At 38.8% G+C, this 25,038-nt stretch overlaps 2 protein-coding genes and 1 pseudogene across 3 annotated transcripts; 2 read left to right on the top strand and 1 right to left on the bottom strand.

Annotated features, from left to right (window-relative positions):
* Window positions 1-596: 596 nt before the first annotated feature.
* On the top strand, window positions 597-8,995 carry LOC9317441 (protein NAP1). 2 transcript variants are annotated; one of them, XM_021027258.1, is made up of 23 exons: window positions 597-814; window positions 1,063-1,496; window positions 1,584-1,658; window positions 1,990-2,070; window positions 2,282-2,362; window positions 2,482-2,564; window positions 2,661-2,745; window positions 2,832-2,957; window positions 3,093-3,200; window positions 3,510-3,554; window positions 3,642-3,784; window positions 3,911-4,043; window positions 4,453-4,563; window positions 4,653-4,731; window positions 4,880-5,073; window positions 5,293-5,438; window positions 5,531-5,612; window positions 5,691-5,801; window positions 6,191-6,316; window positions 6,404-6,543; window positions 6,642-6,738; window positions 6,970-8,186; window positions 8,267-8,995. In XM_021027258.1, the coding sequence occupies exons 2-23, from the start codon at window positions 1,089-1,091 to the stop codon at window positions 8,787-8,789; spliced, it is 4,194 nt and encodes a 1,397-aa protein (XP_020882917.1). In that variant the 5' UTR covers window positions 597-814; window positions 1,063-1,088; the 3' UTR covers window positions 8,790-8,995. The 2 variants fall into 2 exon arrangements, with proteins under 2 accessions (XP_020882917.1, XP_002881375.1); XM_002881329.2 differs by having other exon boundaries at window positions 627-814; window positions 3,510-3,784.
* A 77-nt stretch (window positions 8,996-9,072) lies between these two features.
* On the top strand, window positions 9,073-11,289 carry LOC9315600 (probable arabinosyltransferase ARAD1). The gene is made up of 3 exons (XM_021027260.1): window positions 9,073-9,985; window positions 10,277-10,642; window positions 10,738-11,289. Exons 1-3 carry the CDS (start codon window positions 9,200-9,202, stop codon window positions 10,924-10,926), a joined length of 1,341 nt encoding a protein of 446 aa, XP_020882919.1. The 5' UTR covers window positions 9,073-9,199; the 3' UTR covers window positions 10,927-11,289.
* A 326-nt stretch (window positions 11,290-11,615) lies between these two features.
* LOC9317440 lies at window positions 11,616-12,892 on the bottom strand (annotated as a pseudogene).
* Between the last annotated feature and the right edge of the window lie 12,146 nt (window positions 12,893-25,038).

Raw genomic sequence — 25,038 nt, 5'->3', positions numbered from 1 at the left:
AAAACACTAAAAATAGTAGTACTACATAATTCACCAAATACTGTTTTCTATTTAAGTAGATACTCTAATTATTTAAAATAGATTTCGTATATTTGAATTTACCTTTTAATATATTAATGTATTATGTAAACTATATGTAAGATGTGGTTTTGCTAAAAAAAAACTCGTAAGCCAAAATTTCTAACTACAATCATCCACTGAATTTAAACAACACATAATTTGATATATATTACTTTAAGTTATTTTATTTTATTTTTTTAGCGAACAAATGTTTTCTTGCAATGTTCAAATCCAAATAGACATTGCATATTACTAGCTAGTGAACTAAAAATCTCATATTTTATTATAAATTTATAAACAATCTAAAGTTTATAAAATGGAAATGCTGTTCACTTGCTCTTTAAGATTATTTCTCAGTTTTGCACCAAAAAAAAAAAAAACGAAAAAAGAAAGATTGTTTTTCAGTACATCTTTTTCTATGGAAAATGTTCAGATTTAAAGGTAAAATGTAAAAAGAGCAAAAAAAAAAAAAAAGATATGTGAAAAAAAACTTTAATTTATTTGGAAAATGAAAGAAATTCTGCTGACTAATTTTGTCTTAAATGAGACCCGAATTTAGCAACTCGTTATTTCTCGGCTCACACTCCGATTGAGCCCGACGCTCTCTCTCTCTCTCTCTCCTCTTCCTCTTCCTCTTCTTCGTCATCGTCTCCGTAGTAGATTGCAGAAATTCAGATCTGAACTCTCAGACGAAGCTCCGATCTTACTGAGCCATTTTTACTCTAATTGACTTTCGTGTTTGGAGCTTCCTCAGGTAACTTCAATTTTCACGAGACTCTTGCTTGACCTGGATTTTTGATATATAGCTCCTTGTTTGGTTGCTGAGAAATTGGCGAGCTAGAAATCAATCCTCACTCATCGCTACTTTGATTTTCCTGCATTTTCGCGTGTGTTGTTGAAAATTACTGGGTTTTAGAAGAGAAATGCAAGAGCAGAGCTAAGTGAATTATGTTAGAAGAGATTGCTTAATGTGTTTCTGAAATAGATTTTTTCTTATTGCAGAGATTCTTTTACTGGATAGATCATCAATGGCGAAATCCCGTCAATATTATCCATCTCAAGATGAATCAATGTCCCCGACTTCTGTGAGATCGAGGGAATGGGAAGGTCCTTCCAGATGGACTGAGTACTTGGGACCTGAAATGGCTGCATCTGTTTCTTCTAGGAGCTCAAAGCAAATTGATGGAAATCTTCAGAGTTCTGGTGGTTCCACAAAGGCTTTGAACATACAATGGGTAGTTCAAATGATTGAGGTTGCAGAGGGTCTCATGGCTAAAATGTATAGACTGAATCAAATCTTGGAGTACCCTGATCCTGTTGGCCATGTTTTCTCTGAAGCATTTTGGAAAGCGGGTGTCTTCCCTAACCATCCACGGATATGCACTTTGCTCTCTAAAAAGTTCCCTGAGCATTTCAGCAAATTGCAACTTGAACGTGTAAGTCATGACTTCTTTTTCTATTAGGCTTAGTGTGTGCTTTAAGATATATGAAAAAGAATATTAATTTTTGCAATACTTATGTAGATTGACAAGTTTTCACTGGATAGCTTGCACGATGGTGCTGAACTTCACTTACAGAGCTTAGAGCCATGGATACAGGTAACAAGAAACTATCTATGTAATATGTTGTTGGGTTTATCTTCTGTTGTTCTGAAACTTGTTGCTCGAGTATAGTGAAGCATCGCGGAAGTCCTACATGCTATATAGTCAATCTTCTATAAGTTTTCTTTGTTCATTATATTCCGTCTCACCGTGAGTCAGCCTTATATATGTAAGCACGCATATATGACTTACCTAATACATGGTTTTCACTTTTAGAATGTTAACGAGTAGTTATTTGCCTGCCTTCTTTTCTTAGTTCGTGTGTAGAATTTCAATATGGGGTGCCTTCATATTCCTCTCAGCATGCATTTCTCTTTTCTTGAATCAGCTGCTGCTCGACTTGATGGCATTTCGAGAACAGGCACTGCGGCTTATATTGGACCTAAGCAGCACTGTAATTACCTTGCTGGTGAGTCAAAGTCCCTCATCTGCGGAAAGTAGTTACTTGCTCTTGCTTGAAACTTTGAGCTTTCTTTTGAACTCGTACCTTTGGTGGAGGTCATGAAATTTTTTTTGGTAAATTAAGTTATTTTTTACTTGTCAAAAATTTGTCTGAGGGGATGATGATAAAATTGTTGCGTATTCATGAATAGCTCATAACATAGTTCAGTTTTTTGCAGCCTCATCAGAACTCACTTATTCTGCATGCATTCATGGATCTCTTTTGTGCATTTGTCCGAGTCAATCTTTTCGCAGAGAAGGTATACTGAGCTAATTCCTTTTCTTAGTTCTCAGTTTATTTGGATTGATTACACATGTCAGATGACGCATACACTTATTTGATTATCAATGTGTAAGAGTGTTTATTCTATCAAAGTAGATTCCTAGGAAAATGTTGCTGCAAGTGTACAACCTTCTGCATGCGCTATCAAGAAATGATCGAGACTGTGACTTTTATCACCGGTATGGAATCTTTTTTTTCCTTTTAGTGTCATTTTTAATTTGTCTATAATCAAGAGGCCAATTATCATAAATTAATACTCTTTGTCTTGCATCCAGCTTGGTGCAATTCATAGACTCTTATGATCCCCCATTAAAAGGCTTGCAAGAAGATTTGAATTTTGTCAGCCCAAGGATTGGAGAGGTTAATATTACATTCAAATCATGTGTATACTACGAGATAATACTGCAATTGATACAGCAGTACTAACAATGTTACCATTTTCCTAGGTCCTGGAGGCTGTAGGACCCAGTATTTTTCTATCTGCAGATACGAGGAAGTTGAGAAATGAGGGATTTTTAAGCCCATATCATCCTAGATTCCCAGATATACTTACAAATTCTGCTCATCCCATGGTATGAACGGCTAGATAATTATCAACATGAAAACTTAAGATTCTTGGAATTAGTAGGATGCTGTAGTATTTCCCTTAGAATTCTTTTTTTGATGTATAGTGCTAATATTAGATATTACACTCTTGCTTCGTACAGAGAGCGCAAGATCTTGCGAATGTTACTTCGTACCGAGAATGGGTGCTTCTTGGATATCTCGTTTGCCCGGACGAGCTTCTGCGTGTTACTAGCATTGATATCGCCCTGGTATGAATCTGTTTTCCTTCTGTTCTTGATTGTGATCTTGATAAAGAAGTATTTCCTCCCAAGAATTTTATCTAGAAAAGTGAAAACTATCTTACCTGGTCAATAATAGTAATAGAAATTTGTTTTACAGATCAGAAATTTTCTGCCTCTCTCTGCCTTTGTTTGTAAAATGTTATGTCCTTTCATTTGCACTGTTTATTTAAATTAATATTAGTAATGGAGTTAGGTTTTTAATGTACAAAACAAATCAAGATTGCGTGTAATTTGTGCTGTCTCTAATAGATGTTTTACTGTCCTGTTGCGTTTCAGGTTGTGCTAAAGGAAAACTTAGTCGTGACGTTATTCCGGGATGAGGTGAGTTCATATCAAATTGTCAACGACAAAGAGTTTTGTATTGGAATTTGTTTTGCATCAGCTGACTCTATTAACTTGGCCATGCAGTACATTCTGTTGCACGAAGACTACCAGTTGTATGTTTTACCCCGTGTGTTAGAATCAAAGAAGATGGCAAAGTCTGGTCGGACTAAACAAAAGGAAGCTGATCTAGAATATAGTGTAGCAAAACAAGTTGAGAAGATGATCAGGTAACTCCAAATTATATTAGTTGTGTACTTTGTTGTCCTCATATGATACTGGAGAATTTTTGTGATTTTGCAGAGATTATAGCTCTTGAATTTATAGATTTACTTTTGTTTGGTCACTGCTTTCAGTGAGGTGCATGAGCAAGCATTGCAATTATGTGATACCATACACCGAGAAAGGAGAATATTGCTGAAGCAGGAAATAGGGCGGATGGTTTTATTTTTCACTGATCAACCAAGTTTGCTGGCTCCAAACATTCAGGTATAGCGTCTGTCAGTGATTGTTTCAAAAGCTTGCAATAGCATGCTTGCATTTAGTACAGGGGACTGTAAATTTAATATACGATAGTGGGCCAGTGCTAGTGGTTTATTTCAGCTTTCATAGGAAGAATGACTTACACTTACGAAAAGTGTCCAATGAAGAGTTTTGCGAAATTGCTTTTCTATTTTCCAAGAGAAGTCATTGAGTATAGAACAAGAGAAAAGGACACAAGCTATTGATTTGTTTGAGAAAAAAAAAGTTTTACCAAAAGTGTCAAAAGAAAAGTTTTACAAACGATATGTATCATTGATGCTCTGCATAGATTGGAGCCTCCTATCAGTATTATACTCATAAGAGTTCTTCCCTTCCCTAAACTTTCCCAATGATTGATTTATTTTTCTTTTCTTAGATGGTATTCTCTGCATTGGCTTTGGCCCAGTCTGAGGTTCTCTGGTATTTTCAACATGCTGGTATTGCATCCTCAAGATCCAAAGCTGCTCGAGTGATACCAGTTGACATAGTAAGTTGATTGCTTGAACTTTGAAAGCCTCTCAAAATTGTTACTTTGACTTGGTTATTATTGCTGATATATCATTCCTTATTTCTTAGGATCCAAATGATCCTACCATTGGCTTCCTGCTCGATGGAATGGACCGTCTCTGCTGTTTAGTGCGCAAGTATATCTCAGGTTTGTCACTTTGAGATATCACATCCTCGAACATTGGTTCTAAGTACAGGACCTGTTGCAGCTCACTGAGACCATGATAAGAGCCCACTGATCAGAACCGATGCTCAAAATTTGGTAACCTTAATGGTGTTTGTTATTTGAAATGCAGCTGCTCGAGGTTATGCACTATCATACCTTTCTTCATCTGCTGGAAGGATTCGTTACTTGATGGGTACTCCTGGAATTGTGGCTCTGGACCTTGATCCTACCTTGAAAGGCCTTTTTCAGCGTATTGTGCAACATCTCGAAAATATACCCAAAGCGCAGGGAGAAAATGTTTCTGCAATCACATGTGACCTATCTGTAAGATGACTATATCCATCTGTTTTTAAGTCAGATGATGCACTTACATTTTTCTTTCACAGATATAATCAATACACCCTAGATAATAAATTCACTCATGTTTTCATATGTTTCCCATTTGGCCTGTCTTCAAATCCTAGTTGTAGCCTGGTTCCAACACATTTAAATTGTTATGTCTTCCAATCTATTTTCTAATGCTCAGTGCCTCTTGTTGTACAGGATTTCCGGAAAGATTGGTTGTCCATTTTAATGATTGTCACTTCTTCTCGATCATCGATAAACATCAGGCATCTGGAAAAAGCCACTGTCTCTACTGGGAAGGAGGGCTTGCTATCGGAAGGAAATGCTGCATATAACTGGTCCAGGTACTGTTCCGGGCGTTATATTACCATTACATGGTTAACTTCTAGCTAGAGAAACAGCGAAATTAATATCCTGCAGAATTTCATTAATGCAGATGTGTTGATGAGTTAGAGTCTCAATTATCAAAGCATGGAAGTCTGAAGAAATTATATTTCTATCATCAACACCTCACAACTGTATACTTCCTGTTGTTGTTCACTGTACACTATTTTCCCATGTCATCTTATGCATAATCTGACATTTGACTTGTAAAGGTTTTCAGAAATACAATGTTTGGACCAGAAGGACGTCCTCAGCATTGTTGTGCATGGCTCAGTGTGGCTAGTAGTTTCCCGGAATGTGCTTCACTAATACTTCCTGAGGAGGTAAATCCATAATTTAATCTCAGTGCTTTTTGCACTCTTTCCGTAGTACATGTCTGGATCATGAGATTCTTGTAGTGTTAAGACCACCCAACGAGCACCATATTACTCTCAATATGACAATAAACAATGAAAGTGGTTGTAAAATTGAATTGACTCTGGTATCAGGTTTGCATATGTGCTATGTCAAATAAAGTTATTGATTCCATAAGCTACTTTTGGATTTCAAATCTTTAGTATGTAATCTTTTTATTTATTTAAACAAAGCAATATAATGTTTCTCTTTTTGGTGAATCACAAATTTTCATTGTCTATCCCGTCATGTCTCACCTTTCTATATCAGTGAAACCATCTATTAACCGGAAAGCTCCTGTTCTTGTCTTTCTATACAGGTTACCAAATTCGGGCGAGATGCAGTGCTTTACGTCGAGTCTCTTATTGAATCAATAATGGGGGGACTGGAGGGCCTGATAAATATTCTTGATTCAGAAGGCGGGTTTGGCGCTCTAGAATCTCAGGTCAGATATCCTACCCAAAATCAATTATAACAAAAGCAATCTTCTACTTGATTACTGTCCTCAAACTGATGTGTTGACCTTTCACAGCTTCTTCCCGAACAAGCTGCAGCGTATCTGAATAATGCATCAAGAATTTCTGCCTCTTCAATGAAATCCCCCAGGGTTGTAGGCGGGTTTACTTTGCCGGGCCATGAGAGCTATCCTGAGAATAATAAGTCTATTAAGATGTGAGCGCCCAAGTCTGGCCTCACGTTTTTTTTCTTGTAGTCATGAAATCAGTGCTCCTTAGATACTGTTTATCTAAAGTATCTCCCCGTGATGGCAGGTTGGAAGCTGCAATCCAAAGGTTGACTAATTTGTGTTCAATTCTGAACGACATGGAGCCTATCTGTGTTATAAACCACGTATTTGTGCTAAGAGAGGTGAGTCTACTAGATTTCAAATAAAGAATTTTCTTTCGGTAGAAACACATATAGATGACTGAATTCTTTTAGAATATCTGCTCGAATCCTATTTGGAAAGGTTGCATGTTTCTTCAGTGTTCTATGAATAAAAAAATATCTTATGGAAAGAGCCCATGAATTTCTCTCATTGTCTGGTCTTGTTAAGCTTTTAACATTTTTGACTTTATCCCGCCGATTGGATACTTGCAGTATATGAGAGAATGCATCCTTGGGAACTTCAAAAGAAGATTTCTTACTGCACTACAAACCGATAATGATCTTCAGCGGCCTTCTGTCTTGGAATCTCTTATCCGGCGGCATATGAGCATAGTTCACTTGGCAGAGCAGCACGTTAGCATGGACCTAACCCAAGGCATCAGAGAAATTTTACTCACAGAAGCCTTTTCAGGGCCTGTGTCGTCTTTGCATACATTCGAAAAGCCTGGTGAACAACAGCTAAACACTGGATCTGCAGTTGAAGTTGTGTGCAACTGGTACATGGACAATATCATCAAGGATGTGTCTGGCGCAGGAATCCTCTTTGCTCCGAGGCACAAATACTTCAAAAGCACTAGACCAGTTGGAGGGTATTTTGCAGAGTCAGTCACCGACCTCAAGGAATTACAGGCGTTTGTTCGTATCTTCGGCGGCTATGGAGTAGACCGGCTGGATAGGATGATGAAAGTACATACAGCTGCCCTGGTAAACTGCATAGAAACATCTCTGAGATCAAACCGGGAATTGATTGAGGCAGCTGCTGCAAGTATGCATTCTGGTGACAGAGTAGAGAGAGACGCATCTATTAGGCAGATAGTGGATTTGGATACCGTAATAGGATTTTGTATTGAAGCTGGTCAAGCGTTGGCTTTTGATGAGCTCCTCGCCGAAGCCTCTGGTGCTGTTCTTGAAGACAATGCATCCTTGATACACTCGATGATATCTGGCATCGTTGAGCACATACCTGAAGAAATACCTGAAAAGAAAGAAATCAGAAGGATCAAAGGCGTGGCAAATGGCGTTGGCGTAGCAGGAGATCACGACTCTGAATGGGTTAGATTAATCCTCGAAGAAGTAGGAGGTGCAAATGACATCTCATGGAGTTTGCTACCTTACTTTTTTGCCTCTTTCATGACCTCAAACGCGTGGAACACTACTGGCTTCAACATCGAGACTGGCGGATTCAGCAATAACATCCATTGCTTGGCTCGGTGTATTAGCGCTGTCATTGCAGGAAGTGAGTACGTTAAGTTACAGCGTGAATACCAGCAGCAGCATCAGTCCCTCTCCAATGGTCATCACTCTAGTGAAAATCTAGACTCAGAGTTTCAACCCCGTGTAACTGCTGAAGCAAGCATCAAATCCGCAATGTTACTCTTTGTAAAATTCGCTGCATCGATCGTGCTAGATTCATGGAGTGAAGCCAACAGGTAAGAGAAACCCGAAATTTTTTTACTCTATCCCGCATTTTTATGCGCATCATCATCACGTCATCCTTTTTGTTCTTCAGATCTCATCTTGTGGCTAAGCTTATCTTCCTGGACCAACTCTGTGAGATCTCACCATACCTCCCAAGAAGCTCCCTTGAATCACATGTCCCGTACACCATCCTCAGGTCAATCTACACCCAATACTACTCCAACACACCGTCCACACCGCTCTCAACAGCATCCCCGTACCACTCTCCATCCGTATCACTCATCCACGCTTCTCCCTCCATGAAAAACTCCACCACTCCCCAGCGTGGTAGTGGTAGCGGCAGTAGCTCCGCAGCTGCCCCAGATTCAGGGTACTTCAAAGGCTCATCATCTTCACTATACGGTCAGGAACACTACAACGAACCCGAAACTGGAAACTCAAGAAACAATGAGAACAACAACAACAAACAAAGGGGGAGTTCTCGTCGTTCTGGACCATTGGATTACAGCTCGAGCCATAAAGGAGGGTCAGGATCAAACAGCACAGGTCCTAGTCCTCTTCCCAGGTTTGCTGTCTCAAGATCTGGTCCCATCTCATATAAGCAGCATAACTAAGTAACAACAACAACACTGCCACATTCAACAATAGAGACAAATTTGTTTCTTTTTCCAAAAAAAAAAAAGACATTCATGTAGAGAGATTAGATTTGTACAAATCCCTCGCAACAGACTTGTTATGTCTTGGATTGTAATTCACAACTCGGGTAATTTCATAATTCTGTTATTTACGTAAATCAATATCATTTATAATCAAGGTTGAACAAATTCTTAAGATAATTACTGTATAAATTAAAACAATTATGCGAAAATTAGAATATCTGTTGAGGAAAAGAAAAAGAAAAAAAAGAGTATCTGTTGGGGCACCAAATGTACCGAACCCAAATTAGAACAACAGTCATCATCTTCATTAGTGAGCTAAGTTGTTCAATCTCTCACCTGAAAACCCTAACCTTCTTCAACCTCCAATGGCGCGTAGATCTTCCCTCCTTAAACGAGCAGCAATCGCCGTCGTATCCGTCATTGCCATCTATGTAATTCTCAACGCCTCCGTCAGTCGTTCCCTCCCTTCCTCATCCGATCTCCCTCGCCAGCTAATCCGTGAAGACGATGATGAAGGACGTGCTCCGATTCAGCCTAAGGTTAGGGTTTACATGTATAATCTCCCCAAGAGATTCACTTACGGTTTAATCGATCAGCACTCAATCGCTCGCGGCGGAATCAAGAAGCCCGTCGATGACGTCACTACGCTTAAGTATCCGGGTCATCAGCATATGCACGAGTGGTATCTTTTCTCGGATCTTAATCGACCCGAAGTGGATCGATCCGGGTCTCCGATTGTCCGTGTCTTGGATCCTGACGACGCTGATCTCTTCTACGTCCCGGTGTTCTCTTCCCTCAGCTTAATTGTGAATGCGGGTCGACCTGTTGAACCTGGATCCGGTTACAGCGACGAGAAGATGCAGGAAGGGTTGATGGAGTGGCTTGAAGGTCAAGAGTGGTGGAGGAGGAATGGTGGGAGAGATCACGTGATACCCGCCGGCGATCCGAATGCCTTGTATCGGATCTTGGACCGGGTCAAGAATTCGGTTCTGCTCGTGGCGGATTTCGGGCGGTTGAGGCATGATCAAGGATCGTTCGTCAAGGATGTGGTAATACCTTACTCTCATAGAGTCAATCTCTTCAATGGAGAAATTGGAGTGCAGGATCGCAACACATTACTCTTCTTCATGGGAAATCGATATCGCAAAGATGTAAGTCGCTTTTACCTTTGCAAATTGCTCTTGGAATTGTGAATAATTAGAGCTCAAAATGTTCCAATTCTGTAGCTTTCTAAGGTTTTAGGTGTCTAAAAGAGATTGGTTAGCTAGTGTTAATGCTATCATTAATGAAAAATGTACAGAAATGTGTTGAAGGATAATAGATAATCCCTTGTGTTAATGCTATATTATTGGCAAATATACATTTTTGGTGGCTCAAAGTTCTGTCTTTCTTGAAAAAGAGAGTATTGATTTCAATCTGTCTGCTTCTTTGTTTGTCTTCAGGGTGGAAAAGTTCGTGATTTGCTATTCCAAGTTCTTGAAAAGGAAGATGATGTAACAATAAAACATGGAACTCAATCCAGAGAGAACCGACGAGCTGCTACGAAAGGAATGCATACTTCAAAGTTTTGTTTAAATCCTGCGGGTGACACTCCATCTGCCTGCAGACTCTTTGACTCCATTGTCAGTTTGTGTGTGCCCGTGATTGTTAGCGATAGCATCGAGTTACCTTTCGAAGATGTTATAGATTATAGAAAGTTTTCGATTTTTGTTGAGGCCAATGCAGCTCTGCAGCCCGGTTTTCTGGTTCAGATGCTGAGGAAAATAAAAACCAAGAAGATCCTGGAGTATCAGAGAGAGATGCAACCGGTACTGTCTCCTTCTTTTCAGCTTTCTCTTCAAATATTTGTTTCTCTTACATAACTTGGGAAGATTCTCATACCCGAATGATGCGATGCACACAGGTAAGACGGTATTTTGACTATGACAACCCAAATGGAGCAGTGAAGGAAATCTGGCGTCAAGTCTCGCAGAAGTTACCACTCATCAAACTAATGAGTAACCGCGACAGACGCCTCGTCCTAAGAAATTTGACCGAACCAAACTGCTCATGTCTATGCACAAACCAAACTGGTCGTATCACTTCCATTTAAACAATCTCTTTGTCTTTTGGGAGAGACCTTTTGGACTGTGGAGGAGCTTGAACTCTCTCCTTGTCAACTTTGTGACCACCGAGACTCACACAAGCAGATATGCGCCTCCCTTGGCATAACTTCTCCGGTAAGGAAACTGAGAGCACACGCATGGCGACAGATTCATAAGGAAGAAATATTTGAAATCATTCTTCTTCTGTAGATTCCTTTAGTTTTATTGTTCTTGATAGTGTTACATTTTATACGGACCCAACTGCCATTCTTTTTTACTCTGTTACTACTGTACATGTCATAAAAGCGAAACACAACACAAAGCTTGAATTAGTTCTGCGAATATTTAGAAAATATCATATTATTTGTAAACTTCTGAAATTGGTCACTGGTCAATCATCCTCTTTCTATATATTTGACAAAGTTAAAGGTTAAAAAGCATACTCCTTCACTTTTCTATACAAGATTGGTATTGGATTTGCATGTGAACTGCAGACAAGTTTCAGTAACACAACAAACATTGGGGACAGAAATTTGTATATCAATGTAATGTTATAGGATGAGTACAGAACGACGTGTATTGAGGCCAAGACAAGTCACTACCAGTAAAAACTATATATATAAGTGGAAGTAGAAGTGAAAAAGTTCAATTTTTCAAAAATGGACTTCCTTTTGGGCTAAGGTGATGGCACTGGAGGCATACGAGTTATTAATAATGGAAGAGGAAAAGTTACTTTTGCAAAAGCATAAAACCAAAAAAAGTCTACGAGTCAGTCTAGTTGCGGATATGTTTGAGTCAGTGGATTTTCGTCGCTCAGAACTTTTTCGATTCCTTCCAAAGATCCGATAACGTGTCTACGATATCATCAAGTAAATCATGACAGCTTCAGCTGCTGATACAGCGACCAGTGTCCCTATAGCATACTTCAGGACCTCATATTTTGTTTCTTCGAACTCATCTTTCAACTCATTAAAACCCTGAAATACCCAAAACATATATTAGTTCTTCTGATTTCCAATGTAACGACTAACCTGAAGTACATGTGTAAAATGAATGGATAGAGGGAAAAAAAAAGCTATACCTGCTCAACTTTGTGTACTAATTAGATATGATGATCACACCTGTTTCAAATGAAAGGTCTTAGTTTAAATGGGACAAAACAAAAATTAAAAAGCGAGTCAGTTTAATACCTCTTCTCGGCTTGCATTGTAGCAATATCCGCTCGCATCTTATCAATATCGGCTCGCAGTTTTCTAACCTCTTCTGCAACACGAGTTGATTGATACTCCTACACAAAAATACAATGAAGAACACTAATTAGGTTGGAAAGAACAGATCTTCTAGCATATATTCCTTAAGTGAAAAAGACATCTCTACTTCTGAGATACTTGTCATCAACACAAGATGATTAAGTTCACAACACAAGAAAACATCTCTACATCGATCCATCATGTTCCTGTGGTAATAGTGAGAATATATAGTAGTGCTAACTAATTAACGAAAGTTTGGAAAAGAAGATTTGCCTCGGATTTGGCGTTGTCAGCTTTCACTTTCTCCATCACCGACTCCAAGCCACCGGTGAAGGCGCCGGTTAATGCCTCCGCTTGTGTCGAGGGTACGTTGATAGCCTCTAGAGCCTTAACCATTCTTAATGTGTCGACATGGTTCCCGGAAGAAAGTGAACGATAACTCAGACCTCCTCCGGTTCTTACGATGCTAATCGTGCGCTTAAGCATTGCCATGATGACTCTAGCGCCTGGAAAGAGTGAAAAATCCGAATCAATTTATTTAATTTGTTAACGGATGTTTGAAGAAACTAACGAAACCCTAAACAAACCCTATATATGACCAAGAGAAACAAGAGGAAGATATCGGATACTCACAAAACAAAAACAAAAGGCTTGCTTCACAAGGAATATTCTTCTAAACCTCTCTCGCCTCCTCTCGTTCTTTCTTTTCGCTTCTTTCTCTCTGATTAGGTTTACAAATCTTCACATGTTTACCAAAAAAAGGTATTTATTTATTTAGATTGCATTATATACACAAAATCCAATAAATGATTTTTTTTTTTTTTTGTCATCTAGATTTATTATTAATTGCAAATTATGAGAACTGTTACATAGAAGATTCTACAACTGACAATTCCTTCCGACCCTTACTAGATCCACGACAGACTACACTTCCTTCTTCGTAATCTTGATGAATACCTTCAATGATCCACGACCTGGCGACACTTCCTTATCTGCGTAGAATCCTGGCGAACGGCTATAATTGTACATCGCTGGAGATCTCTTGCACACTTGCCTCCATTAATCTGTAAATTTGTTAATAAATCGCAATATCTGGGACTCGAACCCCAGACCTCTTGGTGTAGAAGCATTAATCAACCATTGTTCAACCAATGGGCCAAGGGGGCTTCCACATCCAATAAATGATTATACCTAGAATTATTTATTTATTTAGTTTTTGACGTAATGTATATCCTTGTTGATCATAGAGACATAGATAGGCCTGGGAATAAAATCCTAAACCCAAAACTCAAATCCAAAAAATCTGATCTGGTTTGGTTTCGCGTTGCTAAAACTAACCGAACAGATTGTACATTAATTTTTTTTGGATTTCGGTTTGGTTTTGATAAGATCGGATATTCGAAAAATCTCAACAAATATCCATAATCCAAAACAATATATTTTTTTTTTGTCAATCAGACACCATATATTAATTCACGGAATAAGACTCTCTTCTAGAGAGAGCCAATCAGGGACCGTCGAACTTACATGGGAAAAACAGAACCCGCGATTTCTTGCACATTTCGCAAGATAATCGGCGGAGGTATTACCACTACGGGGGATATGCTTAAGACTGAAAGTAGTAAAACGATCCCTGTAATATGCAAAGTCTTTCAATTCTGTAGAAAACGTAGGCCACTCTTCAGGAGCACCAGTCATAGCCAATAGGTCAGAACAATCCGTCTGAATGAGGATGCTCGTCAATGGGATTGCCAATAAGCACTTCATCGTCCATAAAAGAGTATCCAGTTCCGCATGAAGGGGAGAAAGACTTCTACGCGAGCCTTTTAATCCCAAGTGTAGAAGTCGTCCTCCTTGATAAACAAGCCACCCGTGTCCACTCCTAGTCTCCGTCCCGAGCCAAGATCCATCAATATAGCAAACCGGGCAATCCTCTGGAGATGGCGGCTCATGCGTACTAGTTACCAGCCCGGCCTGGGGGTCTTCTCTCTGATTTGCTCGCCTCCACGCGCCTTCCTCCTGAGTTGCAAGATCTAGCGTTTCCTGAGGTGGGACGCTTAAATTCTCAAAAATCTTTCGATTGCGCGCCTTCCAAATATACCACATAATCCATGGGAATACTCTTAGGCTCTCTTCATCCGCCCCCACCTCTTTACCCCGCCAATACAGATAATCTAAGTTATTGTAGAGTGACGCCGAGGGAAACAGCGTTGGGGAAGATGGAATGTTGGAGAGAGCCCAGACTTGTCTAGCAGGAGGACATTCAAAGATCAGGTGGTTGATTGATTCTTCTTCTGCACCACATCTTGAACATCCTTTATCTCTACCGATATGGCGATAAAATAGCCGTTGGCTCGAAGCCAAACAACCAGAGACACATTGCCACACAAAATGCTTTAATTTTCGCGTAGTTTTTAATTTCCAAGCTTGCGCCTTTAGTGTCGTAACACTAGGTCCCTGAGAAGGGTGATCGCAAACAGGGGGAAAAAGTTCCCGGAGACGATCCATCTTCCACTGTTTAGACCCAAAATCAATTAAGGTATTAACGTAAGCCAAGGGGTCTCTCTCCATCGATAATCCCCTAGGTGGGCGTGCCGGAGTATCTGGTATCCAAGGGTCTGTCCAAATGCATGTACCGAAGCCCGAGCCAATGGTCTTACGGATTCCATATTTAAGAACGTCCTTGGCGGCCAGCATGCTTCTCCAACCATACGACGGACGATTGGAGACAGTGATCTCTAACGGGCTAGAGTACCGAAAGTATCGTCCTTTAAGAACCCTACTAAGGAGAGAATCTGGAAATCGTAGTAATCTCCATAATTGCTTCGCCAAGAGTGCGAGATTAAAATCTTCCAAGGACCTAAATCCAAGCCCTCCGTCTGATAATTGGGTACAAAGTTGGTCCCAAGCTATCCAGTGAATTCCACGGCTTTCTGCTTTATTACTCCACCAAAAATTGGCAATTGCACTAGTAAGCTTAGAGCATATTGCTTTTGGCAGTAGGAAGCATGACATAACGTATGTCGGAAGAGCTTGTGCCTGTGATTTGATTAGGACTTCTTTTCCGCCTTTAGAGAGGAATTTAGACGACCACGAGTTTACTCTAGATTGTAGTCTATCTCTCACAAACGCAAAGACCTGAGCTTTGGATCCATGGATTTTTTCAGGGAGGCCTAAATAAGTTCCCATCCCGCCTTCACGTGAAATCCCAAGAATTGTTTTGATTTCCTGCCGGACCGGGGTTGGGACCTCGTTACCGAACATAATGGATGATTTATTCAGATTAACCTCTTGTCCAGATGCCCCGCCATATGAGCGGATGATGTCAATAACTTCTTTACTCTGGTCCACATTGGCCTGGCAGAAAAATAGGCTATCATCAGCAAATAGGAGATGTGAGACTCGAGGGCTCGCATGAGAAATCCGAAGCCCCTGAATTTTGCCTTCTCTTTCAGCCTTTCTGATCTGAGCGATAAGTGCTTCCGTACACAAGATAAAAAGGTACGGAGAAATTGGGTCTCCTTGACGAATCCCTCGGGTTGGTCTAATCCGGCCTTTTGGATCACCATTAATCAAAATCCGGTATGACACTGAGGTAATGCATTGCATTATCCAATCTATCCAACGAATGTTGAATCCCATCTTTTCCATCAAGGCTCGGAGGAACCCCCATTCCACCCTATCGTAGGCCTTACTCATATCCGTTTTTAGAGCCATAAATTTCTTTCGATTTGCCGGATTAGAACGAAGAGCATGGAAGTTTTCTTGCGCTATCAGGATATTATCAGTAATTAATCTACCTGCAACGAATGCAGATTGCGTCTCGGATATTAACTCCGGAAGGAATCTCTTTAGCCGAAGGCTTAAGATTTTTGAAATAACCTTATAGCTTACATTACATAAGCTAATAGGACGAAAACCTGACATTACACGCGGTCTTTCCCCTTTAGGGATAAGACATATATTGGTCTCATTCAGCTTCCCGTCAAAAATTCCGGAGCTAAAGAAATTCTTCACCATATTGGTGAGATCGCCTTTTATGACTTCCCAAAACCGTTGGAAAAAAAGAGCAGTCATCCCGTCTGGGCCTGGGGCCTTAGTCGGATTCAAGGTGAATAAGGCGCGCTTGACTTCTTCTTCGGTGACTTCTTTAACTAAGAACTCATTCATAGCTGGGGTAACCGATGGTGAAATGACTCGGAGAGCGGATACTGGATCCATCGGGTTCGATGAAGTAAATAGGTTTTCAAAATAATCCACTGCGACTCTTTCGATACCATCTTCATTATCTATCCACGTCCCATTATCATCTAGAATGCCTAAAATATTGTTCTTCGCCCTTCGTTGTTTTGTCATAGCGTGAAAATATTTTGTATTTTTATCACCCAGCGCTAGCCAATTTTGGCGACTCTTTTGGTACCAAAATATTTCTTCCTCGGTGTAGGCATCGCTCAATTGCTTTTTGAGCTCCCGAAGTTCATCCAAAGATGCGTTGTCATCCGCGTAATTTTCTTCAATTTTGTCATGAAGTTCCTTGATGAGTACCTTAGAGTTGGTTCGTGTTGATTTCTTCCAGATGGAGATAACTCGTTTGCAGTTTTGGATTTTTTTCATTAAGGGTCGGTCAGCTCGACCACTCTCTCCATTCCATCCTTCCAATACTGCTTCGGTAAGGCCCGGTTTCCCAATCCATCTTTTATCAAACATGAATTTTCGCGAGGGCTTCCTCGGACTTGATTGTATAGATGCAAGGAGTGGTCTATGATCCGAACCCCACATCTTTAAGTACTCCACATTAGTGTGAGAAAAAATATTGTGCCATTCTTCATTGCCCATAGCTCTATCTAGGCGACATCGAATCTTACCATTTGTCCGTTGTCCAATCCATGAAAATTGATTTCCATGAAAGGGAAAATCAATAAGTCCACACGAATGGATCATAGCACGGAATGGTAGAAAGGAGGCTTCAGAACGTTTTTTTCCTCCTCTTTTTTCGTGGTTACCTGTTATCTCATTAAAGTCTCCAATAATAAACCAAGCTTCGGGTCTAGAGACACCGATACGCATTAGTCGTTCCCAAACATATTCTCTATTTGAGACAACAGGATCACCATAAATAAATGTCATAAAGACCCGGTTGCCATTAATAATAGTCTCGATATCGATTAACCGGTCATCTAACAACAAAAACTTAACCGGGAAATCGTTCGAATACATTAAAGCTAAACCACCACTTAAACCCTCCGGTTCCACAGTTTGGAGGTTATCAAAACCTAGATCTACTTGCACATCTTGCAGATACAATTTTGCATTCTTCGTTTCTGATAAAAATAAAAAACCTGGCGAGTACATCCTATTCAACTCTACCAGTCGGCGCCGAGTATCTTTTGCTCCCGCCCCTTGACAGTTCCAAGCTATAGTCCTCATGTTGGCGGGTCGGGGGAGATCCGGGGCTCCTCCTCACCGTTTTTAGGCTTCATGGCCTTAGTAGCTTTCTTCTTGTTGTCCTTATCCTTATTATTCTTGGTTGAAACCGCCTCATTCTGAGGGATGTTTGTACTGGAACTTGGTGGAGTCGCTTCAATTGGGCTAGGCGCCGCTCTCTTCTTCGGCGAAGCTTTTCCTCCAAACAACTTTAATTTTCTTGAAGCCGCAATGCCGATTTTTGGGCTTGGGGGGACCTGCTTTTTGGGCTCGGCCTTGCTTGCATCAGAGGTCCCACCAACTTCAATTGGGCCTGCCTCCTCACAACCTGGCCCATCAGTCCGATTGTTGCATCTTGTCTTCCTTTCCTTCATCGGAGATCTAGCACGCTTACTAGAAGGAGACTGGGAGGTCGCCGGAGTCGCCATCCGCCGGTGAGAGATGGGAGCAATTTGCTCAGAGACAGTCCTCTCAGAGCTACCACCGTCAAGTAACCCCTCCGATTCACCACCCAACAGATCCTCGCCAAGCAGATCGTCATTATCAAGCAGTCCATCGAGAATCATTTCCTGCTCTAGCTCCTGCATCAATCTGACATCCTCCTCTGTTATCTCTTCCTCATGACCCCCCTCCTCCTCAGCGAGGTTCTCCCAGTCAGAGGGGATTGAACCGCCCTCTTGGGTGCACTGGATCTCCAAATTCTCCTCTTGAGCCCTGTCTTGATTGTCGTCCTCCGCCCAATCTGACATCTCGTTGTCCTCTTCCGCCCAATCCACCAAACCGTCATCCTCCTCAACCCATTCCTCGCCGTCATTGACAGCCTCCTTAGCAACATCCGCAATGGTCTCTGTCCCCGTTTCTGTAGCCGGGGTGAGAACCAGTGGAGCTTGTTGGATCGGGTTTTCTTGTAGCAGAGGAGGAGGAACTTCTCGCATCTCGTTGACGCCGCCTTTCCCGGATCCAGATCCAAATTCGAAGTCAGCAGGGACTGGAGTTGCAGCTTCCGCAGCGTCATCATCGTCCTCAATCATTGGATCATCGTTAACCACAATCATTTTGCCTTTCCCTTTTTCAGTAGCCGCGATATTAGTACCACACCCCGCCGGGAAATCTCGATGAGCCATCGAATCTCTAACAGAACGGCTTCCCTGGTGCCGAGGAGGTCTCCGCGAGCTTCTCCACATCTCAAGACTTGGTTCGTCTCGTGAGGGTGATCTGATTCGAAGGGGAGATTCTCTTCGCCGCGAGGCTGACCTAAGACCATCTTGGTTCTTTCGGTGATCTTCACCTCTTCGGTGATCTTCCTCATTCCTCCTTCTCGAGCCCGAGGATGATTGAATCGAGGTCTCCCTGTGACGGGGATTGTTCTCATTACTTTTATCAGACTCCACCCCTATGCGATGCCACACCGGAGTCCGGTTTTCGTCGAGCCGAGGGACTTCCTTAGTTTGATAGAGGTTTCTTCTCACTTGTCGGGAAACAGGTGGATTGCTTCTTTGAGAGGGGTTGTTAGTTGCTCTGCTGGACCGTTCAGAGCCAGATCTGCGTCCCGATTCATCAGCAACGCCATTTCTTTCTTCTCTGCTTCTGTCCCTAACTCGAAGCTCTCTCTCTCTCGTCCCACCAGAGCCGCGATTCACGTCAAGCCTACGTCCCTCAAAAGCTAAGTGTCCACCTCTCTGTTCTTTGTTTAGCTTCTTTTGGTGGTCTGAGAGATGAGGACAGTCACGCTCTTCATGTGAAATCATGTGGCATGTGAAGCAGTATCGGAAGAGCTTCTCATAGGTGAGAGTTACCATCACTTCTTCTCCATTATCAGTGATGACCTTTTTTTTGAATTTCAGAGGCTTAGTGACGTTAACACCTACAAGGACTCTGGCATCATTGACATCCACTTCCTCGACACGCCCGATAGCTTCACCGATGCCTCGAAACGCCTCTTCCACCCAACACCTCAGGGGAAGGTCTCTAATCTTCACCCAGAATGAGACAAAACTCAGGAGATCTTCCTGGAAGTTCAATTCCCACCTCTCAAGTGAGAACGTCCATTTGTTGAAGTGACAAGGCCTCTTCTTCAGGATCTTCTGAAGCTCTTCCTCAGATTCGAAGTTGAAGTGGAAACGACCGTTCCCCAAGTCATATCCACGAGCCCTGCCTTCCACGTCCCATATGCCTGCACTTGGCATAAAAGCCAGAAAAGCCTCCATGCTGCGTCCATTGGTATGAAAGACACGGCCAACAACAGTTAGCCGGAACCTGTTCATGAGAGCTTCATTATCCAGCGCAGGAAGCTGAATCGGTTCATCCTCCTCAGATGAAGCAGAGTCTCTGGTAGCTTGGCCAGTCCTTTGAGAATTCTTCATGCTTGCAAGAACAGAGTGCACAAAAAAGCAATAGAGCAAAAGAGTAAAAGCCACAAGAGTTGATAGAACAACCGATGAAAGAAGGTGAGAGAGAAGCAAAGCGCAGAAAAAGAGTATTTGTAAACGAAGAAGAGTTGGAAAGAGTGAAGGGGTTAACGAAGAACCCAGAGGATTTGTTTGGAAAGAAGGAACACCATCGCATTATCCAAAGGACTCTTTGAAAATTGCTTGAATTGGAAAGAAAAAGTGGGTGAGATCTAAACAGATTTGAAATCATTTCTGTTTTTGGCTTCCTCGGGCTCCGGGTCAGGGAGGGAAAAAGAGAGAAGCATTTTTTCTAGAATAATCCAAAACAATATATACACATGACTTTTCAGGTTTTTTAGGTTTTTCCGAAACATATTTCGATTATATGTCGGCTTTCAAATAAATTCATTCACTTCTTAAACAGATCATAAACTTCCCAATTTGAATTATCCGATCCGAACCGACCCGAAAACTCAATGCGAAATATGATCTCTATTTTTAATTCAATAAATCTCCCACAATGTGGTTTAGGAATATTATAAATTTCAAAATACCACCGTGTTGAAACAATACTCGTGACACTCGAGTAACAATGTACGAAGGGCATAAGTTGTAAAAACTGAATTACCATTATTAATCCTCCGCTTATCACATTCTTGTGTAACTGCAACTATATAATATATGGAAACCTAAATATTTTTGTAAACTAAATAGACCTCGATATATTTATAATGTATGTATATATTTATGCGTATCAATGTTGGTTTCTATTCTAGATATGCCCCGCGGGCGACATCGTTGCAGGTACATGGGTCATCCATCACCAGTAAGCTCGCACTACGTGTTATTAAAAGCCGATGTGATTTTCATTATCGCATCACATCACACTCACACATACATCACATATGATAACAAAACTAGTTGCAGCTGCGAAAACGAAAACACGTACGAATAAATACACGTCATGAATAAATGAATTTTGTACAAATAGTATGTTTCATTTTTTTCGTCTTTACAAATAAGTTTTACATATTAATTATTATGTCTCTTAATTTAACTAGGATACTATTCATTTTTGGACCAAACATAATTTAGACAAATGTGGGGAAGAAAATTCTTCTTTTCAAGAACTTCTTCAAAGTATGGTTGGTTCACATTTTCAGACAAAAGGGAACACCTAATATACTTGCTTGTTATACATTTTTTTTTTTTTTTTTTTTTTTGCTTGTTATACATTATTGGTCTTTGTTGTGGCTCTGGCATTCACCAATTATTACTACTGCCAAATTGAATCGAATTAATTCTATGAAATTTTAGTACTTATTTTTTCTTATAATATTTTTTAAGTATTATACAGTTTTCAAATCTATTTTTTACTATGCATTATTTTCCTTTACATTTTCTACTTATTAAATAGTACACAAATGTAAATTTCCATTCTAAATTTATGATATATATTCTCAAATATTTGTAATATATGTTCAATTTTTTATTAAAGGTATATTTAATTTGGTAGAATAGTTTGTGAGAGTTATAGTTCCTAATTTATATGCATATATATTCATACAAAATTTAAAGATTTTTGTTTGAGTCAAAAGTCAAAACCTTGAGCGACCGCTCTATTTGAACATGCTAAAGAACATCCCTCTATATATGTAACCTACAAATCATAGGAAGTATCAGAAAATTTTAAATTAAGTATTTGTGATTTGTTTCGTTAAAAGCATTTACTATATTTTTACCATTTGTGTTGCTTTAGATCATATCGAACATCTAAATTTTTGGATCGCATCACATCAAATACCGAATCAAAGCATATCTAACATATAATCTACCAACCCTAGTCTTAATAACATGTTCACATACACAGGATTATACACACGAATTGAGAGGATGTGGAGGCATATGACACCCAAGGTTGACCATACAATGAAATCGCACAAGTAGAACGCTATATAGGAGCTTATCCTGCCGTTTTTAATAGTTGAAATCATAGTTTATAACATATATCATTCTGTTCGTGGTTGTTGTTGTGGCAGAGATTTATCATGTTACCATTGTTCATATATATATAATATGAAAATCTTAAAATCAATCAATGTTGTTGGCTAGTTCATAACCACAAAAGAGCATGAAATATATATATATTTTTCTAAAATGGAGAAAACCATATTTATCATGTTAGAATTGATGGCCGATCGTTTATTGACATTTTCAGATGAGATCATCTTTGATTCATTGGCCACGAATAGTCAGAGATAAACATAGTTGGATTGATCGATGGCCGGAAAAGAAATATATAAGTTCAATAGTTCTAATACCATAAAGAAAACAAATCTTATAATATTACTAATGATTGAATTTATAAGAGTAGATAGAAAAAAACTAGTAGAGATTTAGTAATGACATTTGAGTATCTAAACTTTAACATATTTGCATGTCCTTTACATCTTCACTCTTTTGGATATGTGTATCTCTGTGTAGATCTTTGGTATCCATTAATTTTGTGGTACACTATTTCGAATTTTGATAAGCACTTAGATTAGCATTAGTTTACAGATTTTAATGTTTAGTGAATATTCGAATCTCTTAAAATGAAAAAGTTGGATCGGTATGTTTAGGACGAGCTAGGACCACATATACATCATTAGTTATCCGTACCAGCTGTCGGATTGTTTATATTTAACATACAACCACGTGGGGGCATCTATCGCATAATAGCCACATATATATTTGGTCATAAAATTATTATATGAAGGCAAAATGATCATTTTTTTGGTAATTTTGAGATATGATATTCGATTAATTTGAAAGCCTATTATCTAGCAATAACCAGTTACATCAGATTAAAAATTGCACCTTGTGAATTTTGGACTATTTATGAATTGTCAACACGCCACGCCATTACTTTATTTCGGAATTCAAGTGTGTAAGCGAGATGCATGCAACGTAGTGTAATATTCGTGTGAGGTAATTTATGTATAACACAAATATTTTTCTTAAAAATGAATCGACTTAAAGAAATAGAGATCTGAAAGTTGGACTCAAGTTTTATTTTTAGGAAATCACTAGTATAGATCTAACTGAAAAATCCAATCATATTCTTTATAAAAAAAGAGAGTATTTATTTATCAAAAAATAAATTACAAATTAAAGACTTTAACGAAACCCATGTGATGGAGATTATTATTATTTTTATTTTTAAATGAACATGATGGAGATTGTTACAAAAACAAAATCTCATATGCATATGCATGCATGTACAACCAAAGTAGACTTGAAGGAAACTTGGTTCAGCGTTACGCATAGTCCAATTGTATATAATTTATTTTGTTTGATAAATGGTTCAATAATAATTGATTGAGACCTTTTCGTGAATCGTTGAACTACTTGATATATGCTATGACAACGAATATATAGATATAAATATTCTATAACAGGCTACAAGTTTCCATTGTGACTCTCTTTGTTTAAATAATTTGAGGCTTTTGTAATGTAATAATATATATTAAAAAATCAGTCCAGAAACAATTATATTTGTTTGAATCTATTATAATGAACTTCATCAGTTCTATTTCATTGTTAATAATAATAAACCATTATCTTGGATCCAACTGATCTTGTTGTGAATCTTCTGAATATCATTTTCTGTATTAGGGTCTACTAAATTTAATTATTGTTGCCGAAAAGGGTAAGGGCGGGATCACATGACACGACAGGGTTACCCAACATAGATAAATTACTTTATTGAATCAATTACGAATGAAGGACTTATTTTGATGGCTTTTATAGAATTTGCCATTTTATCAAAACAATTTGAAAATTGCCATTTTCTTGTAAACAAAAACACAAATTTACACATAATGCTTGGGTTTATTAAGTTCTAGTTTTTTGTAGGGTAGTTTTTGTTATAAAATATATGTTTTATAAAATTATTTTTCCAAATTTTTAGTTTTTAAAAATGGCAAAAATGGCAAATTTGAAAAAATGTTGAGAAAATGGCAATTTTGAAAAAATTGTTGAGCAAAAATGGCTTTTTAGATAATAATCCCTTACTTTATTAGTTAACTCGGTTAGTGTTTTTTTTTTATAAAACGTTCTTAATCTTTTTTGTAGGTAAACGCTCGTAAGGTCAAAGCAATTGAACGACAATAAATAATTGTCAAAACAAACTTTTCGCATACATAAAAACTTTTTTTCCAACCAATATCATTAACTTTTTTTTTTTTTGGATCAAATCCTATATCATTAACTAAATCGAAAACATGTCCGGTAAATTACTATATATATATATACACTATACAGATACAATAACAAGTTTGACGTTGAAGAAAAGCTCTTATACCATTTTAGATCTAACAACATTTTCATTGTTTTAGAAATTATGCTTCATTAAGTTGTAAATTAACAATGAATGTTGCTTAAATACAGACACCTAAACCAAGAATACAATTGTAAACTAGAGGATAAAGTAAACCGGACATTAAACCATGATATAATCTAATATAGAATTAAAGATAAGTAAATTAAAATGAAAAAAAAAACTACAAAAACAAGTCTACGCAAGAATTTTACAAGTTTGGATACTGAAAATAAAGATTCACTAATCTGAAAATTTTGTTTGAAAGTCAATTAATGCTAAACTAAAGCATTAAAACGTAAAATTGTAGCAAAATTATTTGGTCAGTAAAAATTTAAATTTGAGTTAATGTTCAATGATACTCTCAATCCTATTGGTATTGTATAAATTTTTTAAATGTAAGCTAAACCGGTAAGTTTTGACAGAATAATGTAAAACTGTAAAATAGAATGGTACATAAAAGCTGTAAAAGACTAAAAATAACGCTTTTAACATTGCTTTGTTATTGATAATTGTCAAAGCAATATATATATAGTTACCAATAAAAACCTCTATAAAACTAAATAAAAGTGATAGTTAATTAATTTTGAGGAAGTAAACATTTTCCTAATTAAAATAGCAGAAAATGGTGTACAATTATTGTTTTTGTTAGATAGGTGAAAAACAAATCACCTTCTCAAAATTTCAAAATCATTG

This window comes from Arabidopsis lyrata, assembly GCF_000004255.2.
Source record: "Arabidopsis lyrata subsp. lyrata unplaced genomic scaffold ARALYscaffold_4, whole genome shotgun sequence".
In the NCBI taxonomy this organism is placed as follows: domain Eukaryota; kingdom Viridiplantae; phylum Streptophyta; class Magnoliopsida; order Brassicales; family Brassicaceae; genus Arabidopsis; species Arabidopsis lyrata.
The sequence above is the reverse complement of the archived record's forward strand: the minus strand, read 5'-3'. Positions and strand labels throughout refer to the sequence as shown.